Source organism: Rana temporaria, chromosome 5 (genome assembly GCF_905171775.1).
Source record: "Rana temporaria chromosome 5, aRanTem1.1, whole genome shotgun sequence".
In the NCBI taxonomy this organism is placed as follows: domain Eukaryota; kingdom Metazoa; phylum Chordata; class Amphibia; order Anura; family Ranidae; genus Rana; species Rana temporaria.
Window position 1 is genome coordinate 404,882,088 of NC_053493.1, and position 26,622 is coordinate 404,908,709.

The 26,622-nt window shown below is 40.2% G+C and overlaps 1 protein-coding gene across 4 annotated transcripts in view; it reads left to right on the plus strand.

Moving 5' to 3' along the window:
• KHDRBS3 (KH RNA binding domain containing, signal transduction associated 3) overlaps window positions 1-26,622 on the plus strand; it is a 207,764-nt gene that overhangs the window by 154,963 nt on the left and 26,179 nt on the right. The window contains exons 9-11 of one of the 4 annotated variants that reach the window (XM_040355003.1): window positions 6,061-6,092; window positions 9,835-10,959; window positions 11,377-11,437. In XM_040355003.1, the coding sequence (XP_040210937.1) occupies window positions 6,061-6,092; window positions 9,835-9,926 (124 nt within the window). In that variant the 3' untranslated portion in view covers window positions 9,927-10,959; window positions 11,377-11,437. Of the gene's footprint in view, window positions 1-6,060; window positions 6,117-9,834; window positions 10,960-11,376; window positions 11,438-26,622 lie in introns of all 4 variants that reach the window. The other 3 variants (XM_040355002.1, XM_040355001.1, XM_040355004.1) reach the window with 3 other exon arrangements.

The window sequence follows — 26,622 nt, forward strand, 5'->3', positions numbered from 1 at the left end:
AGTGCAGGTAAATAATGGATTTGAAACAGAAGAATTGTGCTATCATTGAGTTCTTGATGAAGGAGGGGTGCAGGCTTTCCGACACCCACAGAAGGCTACAGAATGCTTACAGAGATGACACCATTGGCAAGAGACGCCATTGAAAAGGTGTTTCTCTTGTCTATGGTGTCCTTTCCATAAACATTCAGTAGCCTTCTGTGTATGTTGGACAGCCTGCACCCCTCCGTTGCCAAGAACTCAATGATGGCATGTTGCTTCTGCTTAGAATCCATTATTTACTTATGGAGTAAAGTAGAGTAGAGTAAAGTAGAAGCGTTACTATGGAAGAGTTATTCCGTGTACACATGATCGGACATTCCGACAACAATTTTTTCCGATGGATGTTGGCTCAAACTTGTGTTGCATACACATTGTCACACAAATGTTGTCAGAAATTGCAAACATCAAGAACGCGGTGACGTACAACACGTACGACGAGCTGAGAAGAATTAAGTTCAATAGCCAGCGCGGCTCTTCTGCTTGATTCTGAGCATGCGTGTAATTATGTGCGTCGGAATTATGTACACACACTCGGAATTTCCGACAACAAGTTTGAGAAAAAGTTTGAGAACCAGCTCTCAAATTTTTGTTGTCGGAAATTCCGACAGCAAATGTCCGATGGAGCCTACATACGGTCGGAATTTCCAACAACAAGTTCCCATCGAACATTTGTTGTTGGAAATTCCAAGCGTGTGTACGTGGCATTACTCTCCCAACATGTGAAATTTGAACAACCTGTTAATACTCAGAACGTTTGCAATACTTTTGGTACAGCCAGAGCTTTTTTTCTCAGAAAATAGGTGCAGGAACTCAACCACTACCCCGTTCAGATTTCACAAACAGTAGAAGGGTCTTAAATGAGTATTAAATACCAGGATTGCATTACATACAGAATGCAGAGTTTAGGGGGTTACACACAGAGTGCAGAGCTGTCACTTGTAAACACAGAAACCAGACTTCTGTGTTTACAAGTGATTGTGTTGAGCAGGCACCAAAGGGTCTGATCCAGAGGTGGTGGAACTGAGTTCCCCCAAGTTCCCCCAGAAAAAAAGCCCTGGGTACAGCCACCATATTTTGTTAACTTAAAGGGCCTTATATATGCAACACCTCTATATATTATTATTATTATTATTATTATTATTATTATTATACATAATTTATATAGCGCCAACAGTTTGCGCAGCACTTTACAACATCAGGGAAGACAGTACAGTTACAATACAATTCAATACAGGAGGGATCAGAGGGCCCTGCTCATTAGAGCTTACAATCTAGAAGGGAGGGTCAAGTGGAACAAAGGGTAGTAGATATGGGGGTGAAAAGATGGACACAATTATAGTACAGTTGTTAGGTGTGGGAAGGATAGGCTTCTCTGAAAAGGAGGGTTTTCAGGGATCCTCTAAAAGCTAATAGAGAAGGAGATAGATGGACAGATTGGGGTAAGGAGTTCCATAGGCTTGGAGAGGCTCTGGAAAAGTCCTGGAGATGAGCATGAGAGGAGGTGATGAGAGAGCTAGAGAGCAGGAGGTCTTGAGAAGAACGAAGAGAACGATTAGGTTGGTATTTAGAGACTAGGTCAGTAATGTAGCTGGGCGCAGGGTTGTGGATGGCTTTGTAGGTAGTAGTAAGTATTTTGAATTTAATTTGTTGGGCGAGCGGAGGCCAGTGGAGGGATTGACAGAGAGGAGCAGCAGAGACAGAGTGGTTGGTAAGGTGGATGAGTCTGGCAGCAGCATTCATGATGGACTGAAGGGGGGATAGAGTATGCAGCGGTGAGCCAATGAGTAGGGAGTTGCAGTAATCGAGGCGAGAGATGACCAGGGAGTGAATTAAGAGCTTTGTAGTGTCATTGGTTAGAAAGGGGCGTATTTTGGAGATGTTGCGGAGGTTGAGACGGCAAGATTTGGACAGTGATTGGACGTGGGGCTTGAAGGAGAGTTCAGAGTCCAGGACTACTCCTAGGACCTTGGCATGTGGGGATGGGCTTATGGTTGTGCCATATTTAGCTGCTTTCCTGGAGCTAATCATTATCTTTGAAAGAAGTCAAGTCCCCCATGTGCAGCTTGTGTGTTGGATCCATTGAAGGCCCCCAGAGACACATAGGGATTGAAATGAAGACTAATTCAGGTAATTCTGGTAGCTTTCATAGTCTTCAAAATCAATACCTACATTGAGCATATTAAGCTGACTTTGTTGTTGGCATAGAATCTTTAAAGGCCAGTAGCTTTTGGATTTCGGTAAACAATTCAGTGAAACACATTAGACAGCTTTTAGGATGCTGTAAATCACTCTATTCTAGACATTACCCACAAAGTTCAGCATACGGCCATCTTCTGATACACATCCAATTTGTGAAGACCGTATGGACCAATGTAACACAACAGAAATGTTTGTCTATTAATCGGTTTATGTTCTCTGAAAGATTAATGCCCAATGGCTTGAAAAATGACTATAAAAATGTGAGGCCCATCGGAGAGCTGCAGTACATCATTTGGATTTAGCATTGCCATCTGCTTAATGGCAGTGAAATGGCTACAGAGACACTTATAATGGGCAATTCTAAGACTTGACAGATGCTGCCATGTTAACCTGTCAGGGCTGAAGTCCTGTAAGCAGATGTAGGTTATACACTACGAGGTTGTACGCAACAAAATGGGCCAGCAGTTACTCTGATCATCTCGGTGATAATGATGTTTGTGTTTTGGTATTTCTAAAGAGTGTAGAATGTCATGATGCCAGGTTCTTTCTCTTTTGTAATGAAGCGTCGTTATTGTCATGGCTTGTAATATAACTGTTGGCAATGGCAAACTACTTATCCAAAAATTCATTAAAACTATTTTTTATATTCTGTTGATTTATTAACCACTTAAGACCCGGACCTTTAGGCAAGTAAAGGACATGGCCAGTTTTTGTGGTTCGGCACTGCGTCGCTTTAACAGACAATTGCGCGGTCGTGCGATGTGGCTCCCAAACAAAATATGCGTCCTTTTTTTCCCACAAATAGAGCTTTCTTTTGATGGTATTTCATCACCTCTGCGGTTTTTATTTTTTGCGCTATAAACAAAAATAGAGCGACAATTTTGAAAAAAATGCAATATTTTTTACCTTTTGCTATAATAAATATCCCCCAAAAATATATAAAACATTTTTTTCCCTCAGTTTAGGCCGATACGTATTCTTCTACCTATTTTTGGTAAAATAATCGCAATAAGCGTTTATCGATTGGTTTGCGCAAAATTTATAGCTTTTACAAAATAGGGGATAGTTCTATTGCATTTTTATTATTTATTTATTTTTTACTACTAATGGCGGCGATCAGCGATTTTTTTCGTGACTGCGACATTATGGCGGACACTTTGGACAATTTTGACACATTTTTGGGACCATTGTCATTTTCACAGCAAAAAATGCATTAAAAATGCATTGTTTATTGTGAAAATGACAATTGCGGTTTGGGAGTTAACCACAAGGGGGCGCTGAAGGGGTTATGTGTGTCCTCCTTTGTGCTTCTAACTGTGGGGGGGGTGTGGCTGTAGGTGCGTTGTCATCGATTGTGTTTCCCTATAAAAGGGAACACACGATCGATGACGGCGCCACAGTGAAGAACGGGGAAGCTGTGTTTACACACAGCTCTCCCCGTTCTTCAGCTCCGGGGACTGATCGCGGGACTCCAGCGGCGATCGGATCCGCGGGTCCGCGACCCACGGCTGGGCACTTAAAGAGGACGTACCTGTACGTGCTTGTGCCAAGCCGTGCCATTCTGCCGACATAAATGTGCAGGAGGCGGTCCTTAAGTGGTTAAAAACCAACTACAGGATATCAGAAAATGAATCCTTGCAGTGGGGCTGCACCCACTCTGCAAGGGTTGACTGCTCCTTTAGGTGCAGGGGAGAGTAAAAGCATGTTATTTACTTGATCCTCTGCTCCTTAGCGGTGGTGGAATGTCCCTCTGCATCATCGCGTGGCTTTGGGCCATGCATGCGCCTTGACGACATCAAGACCTTAGACAGCTGGACTATAGAGTGGGGAACTCTGCAGGGACCGGTTTAACAGCACAAAGGAGTGTAGGATCAGATAAGTAATTTTTATTTTCCATACCCCTAGACCTAAACAAGCAGTTAACGCTTGTAGTGCAAGCACATCCAGACTGCAAGTAGGAATTTTTAAGTTTCACAGAGTTGGACTTTAATTACATTTTTTGCAGTTACCGTATATACTCGAGTATAAGCCGAGTTTTTCAGCACAATTTTTTGTGCTGAAAATGCCCCCCTTGGCTTATACTCGAGTCACCTTTTTGCGTCTGATCTCCCGCACTTTGGGGATCCGGTACCGGCTAGCTGTAGGTCTCATGGACCCCAAACTCTTCCTCTACAAGTGTGCAAAAGTTTGTTGTCCGGAGGACCTACGGCGGGGGAGCACAGATTTTTCAAAGCCGGGCTCCCCTTCCATAGACTCCCATTTTAAACGGCAGTCGAGGCATGGGCACAGTGAGGCATGGACACAGTGAGGCATGCACATGGACACAGTGAGGCATGGGCACAGTGAGGCATGCACATGGACACAGTGAGGCAAAGTGAGTCAATAAGTTTTCCCATTTTTTTGTGGTAAGATTAGGTGCCTCGGCTTATATTCGGGTCGGCTTATACTCGAGTATATATGGTACTTTTAAATCCCAATAAAACTGTCAATTTGAATTGGCAGAGGTCCAACAATCCCTTGCTGAGTCAGAGCTTTTGCACTACAGTTAGTCAATCTATCTGGTCCCTGCTCACTGGAGCGCTCTAGCTCTGACTTAGCCGGGGGGTGTGTTGGATCTCTGTAGAGGGACCACTGCTTCTTCACAGAAAGCAAGGTCCTTCATTGCAGCATGTTGACAGGGGACAGATTTTTCTACTTCAAAAGAGTGGCTTCTTTCTAAAGAAAATAAAATTTAAGATTTTTAACCGCCTTTGTTACTGAAATGCATCTAGCTGATTTCAACTAAAGTTTAGTTGGGCTTTGAGGCCTTGAAACATATACAAATAGTAAGAATGTAAAGGGTTGATAAGGAAAAATTAACACCCAAGGCTGGGTCATAGAGCTGGGAGCAGAAAAATGTATTGAATGCAATATCTGGGCAAAAGCTTGTAGACACCTGACCAACACACCATTCCAAAACAGTAGACGTTAATATGGAGTTAACCCCCCTTTTTGCATTTTTAATGACCACTCTCCTTTCTGGGAAGACAGTCTACAAGTTTTTAGAGTATGACTGTGGTGAATTATGTCCATTCAGGTGAAAGAACATTTGTAAGATCAAGTACTCAAGATATAACCATATCCCAAAGATATTCAGTAGGGTTAAAGTAGGGGTCCATGCAAGCTCTTTAAAGTGGAATTTAACCCATCCATACAACCGTTTCATTTCTGGCACATGCCGGAAATGTAACACTGCCATTGGTTGTGCTCTCAACCAAACTGTCAAACCATCCAATGGCTGGTGTCATAACTGATCACATGTGCAGCATGGCAGTTGTAGATTAAACCGAGGCCAAGATGGCAGCTTCCTTGGCTGAAGGAGGGTTTATTTAAACTTTTACCCTTTACATCAATCTCATTAAACCATGCCTTTATTGAGATGGCTTTGTACACAGAAGACTGTCATGTTGGAACATAAAAGGGCCTTCCCCAAAATGTTACCACAAGTTTGGATCTGCACAATTGTCTAAAATATTGTTGTATGCTCTAGCATCAACAGTACTCTTAAATGGAAACACCTGAATTTTTTTGGAGGGAGTCCAAAAACTCTTGGCCGTATAGTAGGTATGATAGTCAGTTGTCCACAAACTTTGTCCATATAGTGTACATGCCAGATATCGGATGTAAGAATTTGGTCTAAAGCTTTTGGGACTGTATTGTTCCTCTGGCTCGAAAAATAAAAGTACATACACTAAAAATATGTCATCTTTTTGACATGACCAAACCTCTAAAACATGACTGTTGCTAGGACCTTGTCTGAATTCCATTTTTATTTTCTTGCAGCACTGGAGATTATTATGAATATGGACATGGAGGTGAGGAATCATATGACTCATATGGTGAGTCTTTTATTATTTAATGTATCATTTAAAAAGCTGCCAGGTGATGATTTAACATGATATGTTATATTTGATAGACGGCAGTATCTTAGGTCTACATAATATATATATATATATATATATATATATATATATATATATATATATATATATATATATTATTAAAGCATATACCTGCTATATATTTTTTAATTTCTAGCTTTTTTGTATTTTTTATGACTTTTGTGCAATTTGACATGACTGTAAGCTGTGAACAGGCTTGTAATTATATTTTATCTATCAAGTGGTTAAGGCAGTTGCTTCATGAGCATGCTTTCAACACAGCTAGGTATTAAAGACATTTGGAGATAGTTTCCTTCTAAATACATTTTATCATGTTACTTTAAACGGTACCCATAGAGATTAAGCAAGTTTATGGATTCCCCCAGACTTTTTCTCTTCTTATGGGGAGATTTCCCATCACTTCCTGTCCCATAGTCACAACAGTAACATGTCCCCAAAGTGGGGGTAATCCCCTCTTAGATAGTTGTCACCAAGGCAAATAGAGAATATCCTTAATGGGGTTACAGACAGCAGTAAAACATGACTTGTGTTCCAATTCCTCTCCACTCCATCCAAATCTAAAAAGAAAGTTTGGCTGCATTTGCACTTTTGGTATATGTATAAAGCTCCCGTTTGATGGTTCCCATTGTAGCTTGGATGAGCCAAAGTATTTGTCATCCACCCAGCTTGTCTTTTTTTGTGCCTAATCAAACACATCTAAGTAGATGAATATCTTCCATGCCTGGCTAATTCCAATTAGTACATTTCAATTAGTGCATAACATCCCTTAAAGCAAAGGCACTTATGTTGAACCTCTTCTTCATAACCCGGATATCTAGTGATAAATTGACTCTAATCAACATAGCAAAAAGGCCACACACTCAATGTCCCTCACCCTAGAAGACTACCAGTCCAAATGACTTGGAAAAGCTACAATTATTAAGGGTATTATGAATATCTCCATAAAAGAAGTGTAACGTGACTGGAATCTGGTTAAATAACTCTAAAGTGTGGTGTACCTGTAAAACAATCTTTGTGCAGATCTCCGATCTTTTGTCAGTATCTATGAGAGATCTGCTTGCATGGCAAGATGGCCATGTTATGGGTTCAGTCAGCCTTAAATTTTTTGTGCTCGGTAGCATGAAATTACCGCATTGCTAGCTACTGCTCTACACTTTTTTAGCTGAATTTCATTCACCATGCAGTGATGAGAACTATAAGCCTAACCATATTCTCAAAGACTGGAAAAAGCTTAGAATCCTTGCCTGCACTAAGGAAATTTTCCTTCACTTTCCAGCCTGGTCATTTCTCGAAATTAAGCAAAGATCCAAACTTTAACAAATGTTACCAGAATAGGTGTTGTTGTCTTTTGTTCTGGTGAAACCCTTCAATGGGAGAGACCATGAGAATGAATCTGATGAATATCCTAAACTAACAAGCTTACATTTCTATGTATACACAAATATGTGAGCTGAGTATATCCAGTTTTCTGTTTTTACTAATAGTTTGGGCCGGAGGACCTATCTTGTGTCTTGTGCCTGTGTTAATCTCCTCTAATTCAAACGGGTGTCTTTATTCTACTTACGTCCTATTATCCCTTCTCTTAAATTTGGCTTCCAACTGTTGTATGCTGCATTAAGTAAACCTGTCATATCTGAAAACGTGTAAAATATGTAGTAATCAAATACAGGCACATGTGATGCTTGTTGTTGCTTTTGAAGACCATCTCAAGAACCTCTTTGTCATCAAAGCCTGTGGCACACTGTTATGCAAATGTCAACATCTTACTAATGGTTGTAGTGCCCTCTCTGCTCTACCTCTTCCTATTGACCCATCAATATGATGGGCAGCTGTATAAGCCAGTAGGAACACAAAGAAAGAAGGAGGGTCAAGGTCAATTCTCAATCCCGGGAAATGCCATAATTTGAGATAATATGAGAGGTCCCTAGGTTTTAAGAGTTGGTGGTGCATTGGAAATAGAGTTTCAAGGTTTCAGCCTTAAGCAGCTTACAGGTTTCATATGAAATAAGATGTAATTAAAGTCAGTGTTATTATTATTATTATTTTCTTTTAATAAAAAAAACCTCAGAGTTTTCTTGTATGAAAGATTGTGGTTAAAGTGCCAAGTCCATAATACATTAAATCAGTTACTAAATATATAAAAAAAAAGTAAAATATATTCATTTGATGTTAAGGCACTGTAGCATTTTTTTCTGTTGAGTCTCTTATTAGAAGAATTTAGCCCGTATCTTAAAGCAGAACTTAACTGTATCTAACTGTATCTAAGCACCACAAACAGAAAGTTCTATTTATTAACTTTTAACATTGAAAGAAAATTCAGCTTTCCTTCCATGTCTCTGTGCTTTATTTTGTTTTAAATGAGCACCCCCTAACATTTCTAGCCATGGCCATCTTGGGTAAGGGCAGATGACTCCTGTAACATTTACTTGATGGAATCTGGGCATGCTTGGCTGAGAAAGCCCCTCCTCTGCTCCCCCAGATAAAAGAAAAAAAAATCCCATGAAGATTTCTGGGATGTATGACATCATTTTGGCCTAGGCCAGAAACCCATGAAGCAACTAAAAGATTAAAACAAGTAAATATAATATACCTTCCTTTCTATTTACTAAGACCCCATACACACTATACAACTTTTGTTGTCTGATTTCCTTTAGATTGACCAAAACCACATAGTGCAGGGCCCTGCCTGATTGCAAACAAATTGAAATTCTTAAAGTGTAAGTAAACCCCCCTATCATTTTCAGCCAAGGAAGCTGCCATCTTTTTTTGGACAAACGGAGTCTGCAAATTTTTGATGCCTGTCAGAGCGCTCTGCATTTTTAATTTATATTTGCTGCAGCATGTTTTTTAATTAAATGGTTAGGTATTGTGAGATATGCTGTGTTATATTGCATACATTGTTCTCCTCACATATTCTTGATATTTAAGAGTACTGTTGATGCTACAGCATACAACAATATTTTAGACAATTGTGCAGATTCAAACTTGTGGTAACATTTTGGGGAAGGCCCTTTTATGTTCCAACATGACAGTCTCCTGAGTACAAAGCCATCTCAATAAAGGCATGGTTTAATGAGATTGATGTAAAGGGTAAAAGTTTAAATAAACCCTCCTATCGTTTTCAGCCAAGGAAGCTGCCATCTTGGCCTCTGTTTAATCTACTGCCATGATGCACATGTGATCAGTTATGACACCAGCCATTGGATGGTTTGACAGTTTGGTTGAGAGCACAACCAATGGGAGTGTTACATTTCCAGCACGTGCCGGAAACAAAACATTTTTTTTTTTGGATGTGTTTACTTCCGCTTCAAGGTTTGACCTTATATTGTATGGTTTTGGTAAATCTGAAGGAAAAAAATCTACAGAAAATTATATAGTGTGTATCCAGCTTAACACTATCGGCTTAAAGATAGTTCATGCTGATTGAGAGAGTAAAGTTCCGCTTTAAGTGCTTGACATACAGTGCCTACTTTAGTCTATCTATTTCTCGTCATACCTAGCTTCCTTCCGCTGCCACCAAAAGTCTTAGAGGAGAGACTATTATTTTTCCCATATTGGGGTTTTTGTTTCTTTTTATATTAAAAACTAATATTTTTAACGTAAAGTTGTTTAACTCCAACGCGAAATTGGTAAAACAATTAATTGTGTTCACCAGGGCAAGAAGATTGGTCAAACAACAGACATAAGGTCGTTTCTTCAAGAGCCACAAAAGGAGCCTTCAGAGATCAACCATATGCAAGATACTGATTGTACAGTCTGACGTGAATTAAACCTTCTCCAGCCCTGTTTACTGTTCAAAGTAATTTTTTCTACGAAAGCTCATTCCCTTTTTATTAAAACCGTTCTAAACCTGAATGGATGGACTGAAACTAAACCAATGTTTTCTTTTTATCATTGAAAAAAAAAAAAAAACAACAAATGAACAAAAAACATTGTAAACCAACCTTGTTATCTAGTCTGTATTTGAAAATAGGTGGTCAAAAGGATGAATTAACTATAACTAGTGTTAAACCAGTTAGATTGACTAAACATGTTAATCCATTCTTTAATATAAGCGTAACCTTTATTTTTATTTTAAAGGATTTCCTGAGAAACATTAATGCCGCTTTATTTTAACAGTTTGTTACTTTTTTCTTGTAAATCTGCATAAATGAAAAAAACAAACGAAAAAATCACAATTGCAAATAATGTCGTATCTTTTTGTAATAAGTCTTGAAATGTACTGTAGTGTTGAGCAAAATTTACTGTTGCTTAATACTAATAAACTTTTGAAAGAAAAAGTGTGTGTGAAATAGTAATTTATGAACTGTCCTAAAAAAAACTTATAAATAGCGGTAAACCGAAAACAAAATCTAAAGCTGATATCTATAAATGGTTGACAAACACTCTATGGTTTGTCTTAAAATTTGGTATAAAAACTAAATATACTTTGACTATATGATGGTAGGATTTAAATGCTTGTCTAAAGGACTCAAATGGTATGGGTTTGCTTAACGGCCACATTAAAACTATGCGGGAAAAAAAAATAATGTATTTAAAATGGTTTTAAATTAGAGTCTGAGTTTTCTGGAAAAAATGTGACTAGTTTTGATTTTGTTGAGCATTTTTTCACTAGTGCAACTTTGGAATTTAAAAGAATTTTGGTTCCTAATTGAGAACTTCGAACCATGATGGGAACAAATAGCACAAAGCTTAAAAGACTCTCTGACTTGACTAATTGAGGTCGCTTTCATCCGTGGCAGAGGATGCGTAACCCTTAAAACGATCTTCGTTTGCAAAGGTAAATAAATCCAATAAAATTTTAATATTCATTAATTTCTCTTTAATATATAACCGATAAAAACAGGTGGAATTCAAACTAGTTACTTTTTTATTTTTTCATTTTCATTTGCTTTTTCTTTTTTTTTTTTTTTTATTTAAGACCCCTAAATTTTCATGTTAAACATTAATTTTTCATTAATCACTTAAAAAGCCTCGGTGTTCTATTTAAAAAAAATAATCTGTAAAATTTCATAACTAGCTGTTTGACAGTCATTTTGTCCCTAAACCTTAGTAATCAACAGAATTTAAAGTTATGAGCTAACGCTTTTAATTCTGTACTGTCCTTTAGTTTCAGAAGTCTTATTTTACAACTGATTTAATTAAGGTGTGTTATGATGTTTTAATGTATTTTGTAATCAATATCTTTTCTTGCCAGGAAGCAGGTAAAACACTTGCTGAAGAACAGGACGGAAAACAATGAACATTAAAACATTTTGGTAAGTGTTTTTTTTTTTTTTTTTTTCGCAATAGCTGTCCATTAATGTGCTTATGGACAAATTATAAGTTTAAGTCATCCAAATGAATGCTGAATTTTGAATATGAATTGCTGAATATGAAGCTTCCTGAAGAAAGAGACCAAAGGCTGTTCTAAAGGTTGCTCTTGCATTTTCCCTGGGCACCCTTAGCTTCACTGTCAGTGCTACTAACTCTGAGGCCATCGTACACACGACCGTTTTCCTCGACAGAATCCATCAAGAAACTTGGTGGCAGAGCTTTTTTGCAGAGGAAAACGGTCGTGTGTATGTTTTTCATTGAGAAAACTGTCGAGGAACTCGACGAGAAAAAAAGAGAACAAGTTCTCTTTTACCTCGACGGGAGTCTCCATTTCCTCGTCGTGTTCCTCACCGGGCTGGTTTTCGACGAGAAACACAATCGTGTGTATGCTAAGAAACCCGCGCATTTATGAGACGGGAGCGCACCTTCGGTAAAAGTAGCGTTCGTAATGGAGATAGCACATTTGTCACGCTGTAACAGACTGAAAAGTGAAAATTGTCTCTTTCCAAACTTTTACTTAACACGCAGTAACATGAGATTAGCAAAAGCAACCCCAAGGGTTGTGCCAGTGGAATCAAACTACCCCTGCCGTCGTATGTGTTGTACGTCACCGCGTTTGAGAACGACGAGGTTTGGTCTTGACAGTGTGTACGCAAAGAAAGCTTGTCAAGTTTCTCCACAAGCCTAACAAGGAACTCGTCGAGGAAAACAATGTTTCATTTACGTCGAGTTCCTCGGTCGTGTGTACGAGGCCTCAGTTTTTATCTTAGTATCACTGGTAGAATTTTTAAACTTGGTGTATCAGGCTGTTTTATGACCCCCATCATCTTGTCAGGCAGGGCTTTCAGGAGACATTCTGCACATTTTTGCATTTATTGTTGATCCATTTTTGATTTTCATTGACTTTAATGGGACTTCTGAGTTGGAAATTCCACATTTTAGAGGTTTGAGACTTTTTAAAGTTCAAATGGACAACAAATGATAACATTTTTTAGAAGTTTGTTTGTTATCTGTCAATTACCCTGACAAAAGGATCTACAAACAGGCATCTAAATAGGGCCTTCATACTTTTTTGTAAATTTTTGTAGTCTACTTAGGAGTTGATTTACTAAAGGCAAACAGGCTTTTTACTTTGCAAGAGAATTTTCACCAGAAGTTAGGGAATTTTATTTAAGGTAAGCAAATTGTACAAAATAGTATGGCATTACAAATGTCAACCAACATCATATAATAATAGGCAAAAGTTATAACTTGTCAAAAAGGTCTACGTACATTAAGGAGATAACCGGTAAGGTTCCTTTACAGTGTTATGAGAGAGCAGGAGACTGTGGTCCAAAGACTCCACAACAGTTACATCCTGCAATTTAACCTGAATAATGGGGGTAACCTCCAAACCAGGAAGGTGGTTAGTTTTATAGGACACATGTATACCATTAAATGAGGAAAAAAGTAAGACCACCTTACGGGTAAATCAAACTCAATCTCAATCCCTATCGGCGGGTATCGAGCCCTTGTAATTCAGCAGACTATGCCTAAGCAGTGTGTCCCTTGTAGGGTGTGGCTCTCAGTCCTGGTTTCCCAGGAACAGTGCCAAAGCATTATGCAAACCGAATACATTTTTTCTTTAAAGGGGAAAAGGAAAGGGTGGGTGGCACCAAAGGTGTTGGTGGGGAATATAAGAGTAAGGGGTAAAGGGGGACCAGTAGAGGGGAAATAATGTTTATTTTTTTCTTGCATGTAATTGGGTATTCTTTGCAAAATGAAATGCCACCATATTTGATAAACTTTGGGGAAAATTCTGTTCCAAAGTGCACAGTCATGTTGCCTTTAGTAAAACATCCTCTTAGGCCGGCCATACATGGATTTCAATTTGGCTGGTTCAGCTGGCTGAATTTTGATCGATGTATTAGCGGGCTTGTTGTACACATATCAAGCTATTAATTGACTTGTATACAACCAGACTGTTGGGCTTTTCAAAATGATCAGTGCCTCTTGGTATTGCCAGCAATGCTGATCATTGTATTTTGATGGTACGGAAGGCTACTCGCTGTCAGAATACTAAACCACAGCAGGAAGAATTCCCCTACACATCTCATATGTGAATGGGAGAATCCGCTATTTTTTTCTCAACCCACTGGTTGAACAAAAAAAAAAATCATGTATGGCCAGCTTTAGTCTCCAAAGCATCCCAGGAACCTTTGAAGCCGAGTCATTCATAGTGTACTATTCAAGCTCTAAATTCAATTCTCTGCAACCACCAAACCAACCTCCATTTGACTCCTGACCTGGAAAGTTCGTATTTGCCTCTGGGACGCACTTGGTGGGCTGGAGACTTAAGAAAAGTAAATTGGCAAATTGAAGAAAAAAAAAATCTCAGTGTACAAAGAAACATACAATATGGCAACCATGATTGTCTGGATTTCTGAACTGAGTGAGTCTCACTCAAGCAATGAGATCTGAATTCCTACAGTTTAGAAATGATTGTCTAGAAGAAGTGGCTTGTATTGTTTTCTGTGCACTTGGGGAGCCTTTTGATCCTGGTTGCTTGTCGTATAAAGGTCTTGACTGTGCCAACTCTTGGATCCTGCTTCCTGCTGTTCAAAACTATAGTGTGAGTGTATGGAATGACATGGAAAGAAGTAGCCATGTGTATCGCATGTCTGAGATCATGGAATTCCTTGAGTACAAAAAACATTGCAAATTTGTTTTAACCCTTAGGACAGAAAACACATGGTTGCAAAATGCACAGCCTGTTTGTCTTTAGTAAAACATCCCCTTAAGCCAGCCAAACATGGATTGAAATTTGGCTGGTTCAGCAAGGATTGGCTGAATGTTGATCCATGTATGGGCTGGCCACATGGTGTCTGTCTTTAGGGACAACACAGTTCTTTTCTTGTGATGCGTTTTCAAGGCATTAAAATATTTTTACGGGCTGTTACTCAACTATGTTAATACTCTAATAATGAATATTTATTAGCTGGTTGGGAGTTTTGTACATAAGTGAAAGGTTACTTTTAATATTTGTAAGTATCATTGGGGGTAAGTTGCCAATTATTAGGTTTGAGTCATGGTTTATAATTAGTCGTTTGTACTTAGGAAGGAAACTAACTGAATATCTGTGAATACTGCCAAATCCACTGATTGTATTAGTAAGCTCAACTGCCCCACCATTTCTTCGCCAGAGGTGAACTGTTTTGGAGGTCTCTCTGCCTCCTTTCTCTATGACCTGCATAGGTGGTAGAACTCTCCATCGATGGTTTGTTTATATAACAACATTATTGCAATAAGGTAAGTAATAGTGTCAAATTGTACATACCATTTGCTTTTTGGTCAAATAATGTCACAAAGAAATGCTTACAATGAAATTAGAGTCTGATTAATTGTCAATATCAAACACTGTGAAAGAGGGTGCAAGAGTTGGTTAATGTTGACCAAGTACATTTTAACAGTTGTATGTCAAATTAATTATCCATCTTCAAAAATCCTTCAACTTTTTCAACCTACATAGAAACAAGCATTTTATATCAAGGAGCATATTTAATTTTCTTGGTGCAAAACATAGTTTTAGGCCTCAATAAATATTTATTTTCAATATCGCAATTCCTTAGTTCAGTGTCTTACTCTAGTCTCACTCATTTGATAATTTTCTCTGTGTTTTGCAAGTGCTTCCACAATGTCCAGATTCCTATGGAAATAACATTTAGGGCTTTAGTATTTAGGAAATAAGGTCTTATTTTTTAAACGTGATGCTTTTATTTAAAGGTTGTCACCACTTGTCAAGGGTCAACCTACCCACAACTTATATTGTATTTATTGATGGACACTGGTTGGATCTTACCCCTCTTAAGGACTCTAAGTACAACGCTGTAGCTGTTTCTCCACCATCTCTCACATGGCCAAAATGAAGACGTGGCTCATTTTCTTCTTCCTGACTTTGGATAGATGATCATGAGAGCATGGCACCATAAATAGTTTTTGTAATGGCTACAGCAGCCATGCTTGGAATTTATGATGGCGAAAGCAGCATGTGCATAAGCTCCGCAGCTCCAGTACAAGATTGAAATATCATTTCTCACAGCAGTTAGTCTTTAAATGATATTACTAATGTTTTTACAAGTGATTGCATATTTGGAGGGTTACAAAGAGAAACATTTGTCCATCATTGGAGACACTTCTGTTTCTTATGTGACAGGTTGGTTCGAAGGGCTTGTTTAAGCCTTCTAGTGTAACCTTAGAGGCTCTGTCACTTTGCCCATTCATTGAAAAAACAATCCCCCACCCCCCACCTGCTGATAATACATGCTCAACTACCATTCCATTGGGTACCTTGGAAAATACCTGAAACTTTAGTATATTGGCTCAATAATAAAACAATATAATATGGATGTGTTTATTGTCAAAAACACACATCAGTAGCATGCAGCATTGAGTACATACATATATAGTAAACACGTAAAAAGCATGTTTCAAACCATAAACATGTAAATATTGACTTATAATGGCATGTTAAAAAGGTGATCCTCCAAGAGATGTAATCTTTAAAACCCATGGTTTGGTCCTGAAAGTAATGCCGCGTACACGCGATAATTTTTTTCAGCCTCTAGAAAAAACAAAGTTTTTTCAACTTCATCAATAAAACGACGTTGCCCACACACGATCATGGGAAAAAAATGCTCTATAAAGCGCGGTGATGTACAACACTTACAACAGGACTGTAAAGGGGAAATTCCATTCGGATGACGCCACCCTTTGGGCTGCTTTAGCTGATTCTGTGTTAGTAAAAGACGATTCACGCTTTTCTGTCTGTTACAGCGTGATGAATGTTCTTACTCCATTACGAACGTTAGTTTTACCAGAATGAGCGCTCCCATCTCATAACTTGCTTCTGAGCATGCGCAGGTTTTTCACGTTGTTAATGCCCACATACGATAATTTTTTACAACCCGAAAAACAACATAGTTTAAATCGTCGTGAAAAAATAGAGCATGTTCGATAATTTTTTTGGCGTTTTTCAGAACCCGAAAAATGCTCTGAAGCCCACACATGATCGTTTTAAATTACATTTTTAAAAAACTTTGTTTTTTTTAACCCACAAAATGATCGTGTGTACGCGGCATCACACATAATGCTTATCTGTATAAGCCTGACACATTTCGTGGCATAATACTACTCTTCAGGGACAGATGTGTGATAAATTTGATCTGCAAAAAGACATGGGCATATCACATAAAATGTAAACATGAAACCCAAAAATGGGAAACGATGATGTGGAGATGAAGATTTCTATCTCCTAGATTACTTACTTATAGGCTGGAGCATATCGGCTAGTATAATTGTCTGTGCCGGGAGCTAAGTTGAGGCCTGTGGGAAGACGGAGAACATGGGTGTGATTCCCAGAAACATGAATATCCAAACAGCAGGTGAAGCAGGGGCTCCAATCTAAAATTAGGTAATAAGTAAAAACCCTGTATAAGCATCAACACCATCCATCATGGATCTTACACAGGGTTTGGACTCACATCCTCAATGGAGGAATGCAGTAGTGGAGGAATGTGGTGAGACTGAGTATTAAATATTAGGGGTCGTTCTTTTAAGACAATCTGTCACTTTTCCCATTAAGGGCATAGGGCCAGATCCACGTACATCAGCGCTTCTTTATGTCCGGCGTAGTGTATCTCAGATACACTACGCCGCCGTAACTTACAGCGTATTTCCTGTATCCTGAAAGAATTTGCGCCGTAAGTTACGGCGGCGTAGTGTAACTGTGTCGGCGTAAGGGCGCGCAATTCAAATGGATGAGATGGGGGCGTGTTTTATGTTAATACGTCTTGACCCGACGTAAATGACGTTTTTTTTAATGGCGCATGCGCCGTCCGTGGGGGTATCCTAGTGCGCATGCTCCAAATTAACCCGCAACAAGCCAATGCTTTCGACATGAACATAATTCTACGCAAACCCCAATTCCCGAACGACTTAACTAAACGACGTAACATTTTCAAAATTCGACGCGGGAACGACGTCCATACTTAACATTGAGTACGCCTCATATAGCAGGGGTACTTTACGCCGGAAAAAGCCTTACGGAAACAACATAAAAAAATGCGCCAGCCGGACGTACGTTTTTGGATTCGCGTATCTAGCTAATTTGCATACTTGACGCGGAAATCGACGGAAGCGCCACCTAGCGACCAGCGTAAATATGCACCTTAGATCCGACGGCGTACTAAGACGTACGCCAGTTGGATCTAGCCCAGCTTAAGGCGTATCTTGTTTTGTGGATACAAAACAAAGATACGCCGGAGCAACCTAGCAGTTACGCGGCGTATCAATAGATACGCCAGCGTAACTGCTTCGTGGATCTGGCCCATAGTCTTTTTAGTTCAGGAAATAATCATTAAAATAGGGCCGTTATGGCTACCATGAGCCATCCTTCAGGTTCATCCTTTTATGCAATTTTCATATAATTCACTGCACAGTCTATGGTTAGGGTTACTTCTTGACTACTTCTTTGTTTTCCATCATAATTGAAAAGATCAGCGGAGTGTTGAGGGTCACATCACATGCTCAGCCTGGTCATAATTAAATTGATTATATTCATTTTAAAAGAAAACCTTTGCAATGGATCACTTCTGTGTCCTCGTCTATTTGCTATGTTCTACAAGTATGGCAGTGAGCTGGATTTTTATTTATTTTTAATAATGGTCATTAAAACAAATTAATTACATTTTTGACTTGCATATAACTTCCTTGCTTACAGAGCTATGGTATGTTTTTTGCAAATGTCTGGAAAGCACAGAACTTTAAGAACTTAACCTCAAGGAAATTTCCCATGAGGCAGTCTGGCTGTTGCATTATTTTGTATTGTGCCAGCAAGATTTCTATCACATTTTCCATTAGCACTGCTATAATAATGCTTGCTAGGTTTCAGGAGTCATCTCTGGCTTTTCATTACACTAAAATCCAGAAGAAGCCCAGTATATTTATATATTTTCTCCCTTCTTCATTTAGGCTTGAAGTATTCTCTTTAACCACTTGCTTACTGGGCACATATACCCCCTTCCTGCCCAGGCGAAATTTCAGCTTCCGGCACTGCGTCGCTTTAACTGACAATTGCGCGGTTGTGCGACGTGGCTCCCAAACAAAATTGACGTCCTTTTTTCCCCACAAATAGAGCTTTCTTTTGGTGGTATTTGATTGCCTGTGCGGTTTTTATTTTTTGTGCTATAAACAAAAAAAGAGCGTAAATTTTGAAAAAAAACACAATATTTTTTACTTTTTGCTATAATAAATACCCCAATTTTTTTTTATTTTTTTTTATCAGTTTAGGCGTATTCTTCTACATATTTTTGGCAAAGATCGCAATAAGCGTATAGTGACTGGTTTGCGCAAAAGTTATAACGCCTACAAAATAGGGGAGATCATTTTTTTTTTTATTATTATTTTTGGCAGCGATCTGTGATTTTTATTGGGACTGCGACATTTTAATGGCATCGATCTGTGATTTTTATTGGGACTGCGACATTATGGCGGACACATCGGACACTTTTGACACATTTTTGGGACCATTCACATTTATACAGTGAACAGTGCTATAAATATGCAATGATTACTGTATAAATGTGACCGGCAGGGAAGGGGTTAACGCTAGGGAACGAGGAAGGGGTTAAATGTGTACCCTGGGAGTGATTCTTACTGTGGGGGGAGGGAACTAACTGTGGGAGGTGACCGATCTGTGTCCCTATATACAAGGGACACAGCTTCGGTCTCCTCTCCCTGACAAGAAGTGGATCTCTGTGTTTACACACAGAGATCCACGGTCCTGCTCAGTTACTGGGCAATCGTGGGTGCCCGGGGGCCATCGCGGCCCCCGGGCACGCGCATTGTGTTCCCAGTAACGGCGGTGCGCGCGCCCACTAGTGGCTCTATAGACGAGGACGTCATATGACGTCCTGTCAGAACAATGGAGCTATCGTGCCGCCGCCAATTGACGGCGGACGGTAGATAAGTGGTTAAAAAAAAAACTATAAAAAATTTAAAAAAGGGGGGTACTAATGCGCAAACCAGTCACTAACTAAAATCTAAATAGGTAGCTGATGACAAGAAATGGTGTTCTCACACTAAAAATGATTGATATCGATAGATAATCTGACCGTCTGTACGCTCCATCGGACAATTGTTGTCAGAATTTCCGACAACAAATGTTGGATGGTAATGCTCCTAAATTGGCCGACAACAAATGTGTGCCGTCGGATTATCCGATCGCGGTGAAATACGCGGTGAAATACGCGATGAAATACGCGATGCGTTCCAATGGATTTACGACAGTACACACCAGCGAACCCGGCATTCAGGGCGACGTGGATTTAGAGGAAAGTGGCCAGTCGGCCTCACGTCCTTGCTTCGCTCGGACGGCTCGCTCCGCTCGCTCGGCCTCCTGGCTCTTTTTTTTAGTCCGTCGGACTAAAATCCAAAGTATAAACACGCATGATCCGAACCAATGCTAACCATCAGACAACATTAGCAGAATTTGCCCAAAGGGTGGCGCTAAAAAGCTGAAAAACAACTTGATCTTATGTATGTTGGCTGAAAAAGTTCTGCCGTCTGTATGCAGAACAAGTTCACGGCCAACGCCGATGTCCGATGGAAGTCCGATCGTGTGTACGAGGCTTTAGAAGGCTTCACTGTACTATACACCAGTTCCTTTTATCCCTACTCGGTATACCTTTCAAGGTTGCACTTTTCTATGGGGCTTCAAGCCCTACTCCATATCTGTACTGTATGCCATCAGTTCTGGATGTGCAGTTGACGACTGGGGCAATAAAGAATAATTTACATGGGCTCTATCTACTATCACCAATGAGGAATAAATCTTTCATTTTGGGTGTGAATGGGCTCTAATGCCGCATACACACGGTCGGAATTTCTCATGGAGAATTTTTTTCATCGGATTTTCCGACCGTGTGTACGCCCCATCGGAAATTCTTAGAAAGAGAACATGTTTCCGTTCGTCTGTATGGAATTCCGATGGAGAAAAAAACATGTATGCTTGGAAACAATTCGACGCATGCTTGGAAGCATTGAACTTCATTTTTCTAGGCTCGTCGTTGTGTTGTACTTCACTGCGTTTTTGGACGGTCGGAATTTGGTGTGTCCGTATGTATGCAAGACAGCTTGACCGGAATTCCGTCGGAAAAAACCCGTCAGAGTTGTTCTTGTGCAGTACTACTAAGTCACAAGCAGAACCCCCCCCCATATGTAATGAACAAACATGGCTGCCCACATGTACATATCTTATTACAGACTATACATAAAAATAAGTTGTTTAAGACAATGCAATACATTGATAAGGTTATTTACATGAAAACAATATTGTGTCTCTGTGACCGTGAGATGCCAGCAATGCACCGTGCTAAGTTATCTTCCATAAGCAATGTCATTATATTTGTCCTCTAAATAGAAGTGGTAATATTTTTATTTGCAATAGTAAATTATGTTTGGATGCATACATACAAGGCTTGCCCATTTTAATCAACAAGCCAATGCAGCTTACCGTCACAAAGTGATTTTAAAAGCTGTTTGTTATTTATACAAGGACATACAGGTGATTGGTTTTTTGGAAGACGCTCATTCCCGATAATAGGAAACCATGTCCATGCTAGCTTTGGATTTGCATAATTGTGGCATAGGTACATTCATTTAAAGAGTAATTCCAGCCTCCTTCATTGGAACCACGGCAATACCAAGTATCTTGATAAATACAGTCTATTTCATTCTACTTATATAGTTTGATTTCCACCTCTTTTAGGGTCTCATCTTCATCACCAATCAACCTCTTCTTTGTTCTTCTTACCTCCTTGGATTCCCCTAAAAAATCTTTAGACTTAGGCTTCGTACACACAACCGTTTTCCTCGACAGAATCCATCAAGAAACTTCGTGGCAGAGCTTTTTTGCCGAGGAAAACGGTTGTGTGTATGTTTTTCATCGAGGAAACTGTCGAGGAACTCGACGAGGAAAAAGGAGAACAAGTTCTCTTTTTCCTCGTCGGGAGTCTCAATTTCCTCGTCGGGCTGGTTTTTGATGAGAAACACGTTCGTGTGTATGCTAAGAAACCCGCGCATGCTCAGATTAAAGAATGAGACGGGTGCGCACCTTCGGTAAAAGTAGTGTTCGTATTGGAGATAGCACATTTGTCACGCTGTAACAGACTGAAAAGTGCAAATCATCTCTTACCAAACTTTTACTTAACATGCAGTAACATGAGATTAGCAAAAGCAGCCCCAAGGGTTGTGCCAGTGGAATCGAACTTCTCCTGCCGTTGTATGTGTTGTACTTCACCGAGAAAGCTTGTCTTTTCCGTGTGTGTACGAGGCCTTATGCTTCAAGTTTTTTTCAGTACAGTGGAACTTTGGATTACGAGCATAATCCATTCAAGGAGAATTCTCGTAATCCAAAGTACTCGCATATCAAAGCGAGTTTCCCCATAGAAGTCAATAGAAACAAAACTAATTTGTTCCGCATTGACTTCAATGGCATGCTATACCGCATGTGGCCAGAGGTGGTGGGGGGGGTGACGGAGAGCCCCCGGAAACACCCAAGGACAGCTCGACTGAATTCGGGAAACCTCGGAAAGGCTTGTGAACTGAGTATTTCCAAGGTTTTCCCAACGGCTCCGCTCGGCTCTGCTCGGCTCCGGCACCCCCCCACCTCAGGCCAAATGCTGTACTGCACACAGCTCTGGCTTGAATTCTGCTCATTTTACGAGACAACACTCGTAAACTGAGTCAGGATTTAAAAAAAAACAGTGGTTGTATTGCAAAACGCTCATTAACCGCGTTAGTCGCAATCCGAGGTTCCACTGTATACCATTTTCCACCTTCTCACTACACTCTTCAACAAACGCCTAGAGAAAAGTCAATTACTACACAGCAAAGAAAACAGTCTCACCAAACTAAAACAATTGCTAATGCATTATATCATAATTCTGTCTAATACCTGCTACAACCTGTTGCAAAAGCCTGTAGCAAACAATATAAACAATTTTTAGAAGCTGACAATAGAGTTACTAATACTATAAATGACTATCATTGATTGACTATTGATTAACACTTATTTCAGTTCCCTTCGTATTTGGGAGCCCTGGCTACATTACAGTATGTGCATTCAGATATCAATAGTGTACATCAGCCATTCTCAACCAGGGTTACATGGAGCCCTAGGGTTCTTCCAGAGATTGCTAGGGGTTTCTTGAGCTGTGGTTGATTGTCCTCCTACCTGATGGTGTCTGCATAGTCTGCGACCAGTATGACACCAATGGTCTTTTTAGCTATTCTTAAGGGTGGCATTCTGACCATCACTGTAATGCCGCGTACACACGATCGGTCAATCCGATGAGAACGGTCTGATGGACCGTTTTCATCAGACCAAACCGAACGTGTGTGGGCCCCATCGGTTATTTATCCATCGGTTAAAAAATGTGAAACTTGTTTTAAAATTAACCGATAGATACCTAACCGATAGAAAAAAACGATCGTTTGTAGGTACCTCCATCGGTTAGAAATCCAGGCATGCTCAGAATCAAGTCGACGCATGCTTGGAAACATTGAACTTCATTTTTTTCAGCACGTCGTTGTGTTTTACGTCACCGCGTTTTGACACAATCGTTTTTTTAACTGATGGTGTGTAGGCGCGACGGACCATCAGTCAGCTTCATCGGATAACTGATGGGAAAATCCATCAGACCGTTCTCATCGGATTGACCGATCGTGTGTACAGGGCATTAGGGTTCCATTCTTCCTACTGTCGGCCAACATTCAGGGCATTTTTTTCAAATGATCCCCAGTTAATTGTTTTAGTAATAGTTCCCCCGAGACCTGAAAATTATTTTAGGGGTTCCTCTGGGGAAAAAAAAATCTTCAGACAGGCTGGTTTATAATCTCTATAAAGTCATCAAACTGATACTACCACTCTCCTTCTAACAGCAGAGCATTTGTCTGAGTCTTCTGACATCTAAGGCCTCGTACACACAATCGAGTTTCTCTGGAAAAAACAGCAAGAAACTTACCAGTCGTGTGTACATTTTCGTCGAGGAAACTGTCGAGAAACTTGACGAACCAAAAAGAGAGCATGTTCTCTATTTCCTCGACGGAAATGGAGGAAATTGGCTTGTCGAGTTTCTCGACGGCTTCACAAGGCACTCAACGAGCAAAAAGATGTGTTTCGCCAGTCGAGTTCCTCGGTCGTGTGTATGACGCTTCACAGATTTTCCATGGGCCTGCCCTCCAAGTCACCTAACCCTACCTTACAGTACATAGTTACATAGTAGGTGAGGTTGAAAATAGACACATGCCCATCAAGTCCAACCTATGTGTGCGCGCTTATGTTTATATTACATTGTAAATCCCTGTATGTTGTGGTGCCTATCTAGTAGTTTTTTGAAATTATTGATGCTCCCCACTGAAACCACTGCTTGTGGAAAATAATTCCACATTCTTACCACTCTAACAGTAAAGAACCCTCTACACAGTTTAAGGTTAAACCGCTTCTCTTCTAATTTTAGTGAATGGCCACGTGTCTTTTTAAATTCCTTTGCGTGAAAGAGTTTTATCCCTATTGTGGGGTCACCGGTATGGTATTTGTACATTGAAATCATATCCCCTCTTAAGAATCTCTTCACCATAGATAATAAGTTCAGCATTTGCAGTCTTTCCCCGTAGCTGAGATCCACCAGTCCCTTTATTGGCTTTGTTGACCTTCTCTTGACCCTCTCCAACTCCAGCACATCCTTCCTGAGGACCGGTGCCCAGAACTGGACAGCATACTCCAGGTGCAGCCAGACCAGAGTCTTGTAAAGTAGGGCAATTATCTTTTTATCTCTGGAGTGGATCCCCTTTTTGCATGCCAATATGCTGTTGGCTTTGTTTGCAGCATCCTGGCATTGCATGCCATTTCTAAACTTGCCATCTACTAGGACCCCCAGATCCTTTTCCATCCTAGATTCCCCCAGAGGTTCTCCCCCTAGTAAGTAGATTGCATTCATATTTTTGGCACCCAAATGCATTATTTTACATTTTCCAACAAAAAACCTCAGCATGTAGTTGCCCACCCTATTAACAGCTTGCCGACCAGCCGCCGTAAAAGGTCGGCTCCCCTGCGCGAGAGCTGTAGCTATACGTCGGCTCTCGCGCAGGCCACTAGGGGAGCGTGCGTGCCTGGTGGGCGCGATTGCCTCCGGGCACACGAGATCGCTCGTTACAGAGCGGGGACCGGGAACTGTGTGTGTAAACACAAAGCTCCCGGTCCTGTCAAGGAGAGAAATGCTGATCTTCTGTTCATTTTACGATTTTTTTTTTTTAGAAAAATATGTAGAAGAATACGTATCGGCCTAAACTGAGGAAAAAAAAAGTTTTTTATATATTTTAGGGGGATATTTATTATAGCAAAAAGTAAAAAATATTCATTTTTTTCAAAATTGTCAGGCCTCGTACACACGACCGAGTTTCTCGGCAAAAACCAGCAAGAAACTTGCTGGGAGATATTTTTTTGCCGAGGAGACCGGTCGTGTGTACATTTTCGTCGAGGAAACTGTCGAGAAACTCGATGAGCCAAAAAGAGAGCAAGTTCTCTATTTCCTTGACGGGAATGGAGAAAATTGGCTTGTCGAGTTTCTCGACGGCTTCACAAGGAACTCGACGAGCAAAACGATGTGTTTCGCCCGTCGAGTTTCTCGGTCGTGTGTACGAGGCCTCGCTCTATTTTTGTTCATAGCGCAAAAAATAAAATCCGCAGAGGTGATCAAATACCACCAAAAGAAAGCTCTATTTGTGGGGAAAAAAGGACGCCAATTTTGTTTGGGAGCCACGTTGCACAACCGCGCAATTGTCAGTTAAATCGACACAGTGCCGAATCGCAAAAAGTGCTCTGGTCTTTGACCAGCAAAATGGTCCGGGGGTTAAGTGGTTAAAGTGTTTAGATCTTCTTGCAAGGTTTCCACATCCTGCGTAGAAGTTATTGCCCTGCTTAGCTTAGTATAGTCTGCAAATACTGTTTATCCCATCCTCCAGGTCGTTTGTGAATGAATTAAATACCCTACTATAACCCATCCTATTTTATTTCTCTCTCTCTCTCTTTTGTTTCCCTTTTTTTCCCATTTTCTTATCACGCTCTTGCGAATACAAGGCCTGTATTTTGTTTAATCTATGATAATATTGCAGTATGTACCCTGTTGAGACTTGTGCAATAAATTTACACTCTTCGATATTAAACTCAACCCCACCAGTAATCTTACAGATTGTTTACCACCTTAGCTTCTTCTTCAACCCCCAGTGAATATAAGCTAACATTAATGTGCATAATTCATGTTATCAATGCAATCTTTTCTACATCATTGCAATCTTTGCTCTACAAAAACCCTTTTCTACTATGCTCATACTGTTATGTAACCTACTTTGTACTTTCTTTGTTGTCAGAAAAAACACCTCCACCCTTATTACATGGCCATGTCGTCTAAGACATTAGCTTTTTATATAAGCATCTATATTTGGTAAAATGTATTCTTGAAATTGGACTATTTAGGTGCCCAAGCAGATTGCACAAGCATCATTTTAAAAATGTACACTTTTTTTTTGTATAAAATGTTAGAAAACTATACAAGACACCACATCTACTGTATTTGCTGGCGTATACTGTAAGACTACCTTTTACACTTAAAAAAAACTGGCCAAAAAGCAAGGGTCGTCTTATACGCCAGGTCAGCTGCTCGGATGCCCGCTGGATGTGCGGTAATTCGGCTACATATAGTATATACCGCTTAGCCAATCCCAATGAGCGATATATTCAAATGAATACAGAGCCTACTTTGATTGGAGTATCAACCTCTGCCAATCCGAGCAGCAGGGCTCAAGTCCTGCGGGAACGCGTGGGAACAGAGTTCCTGCACTTTTTTCACAGCAGGAACGCAGTTCCCTTTGCAGGACTAGAGCAGCCGAGAGCAGCCGAGCCGCCCGAGCCAATCCTTCACTAAGCAGTGATGCCCAGCTCGAGTCACTGTCAGGGGCAGGCGAACCTTAGTAATCCTTTATGTTACTGGCCGCTTCCTGTATATGGATTCATCGCGTAGTGTGCGGGTAT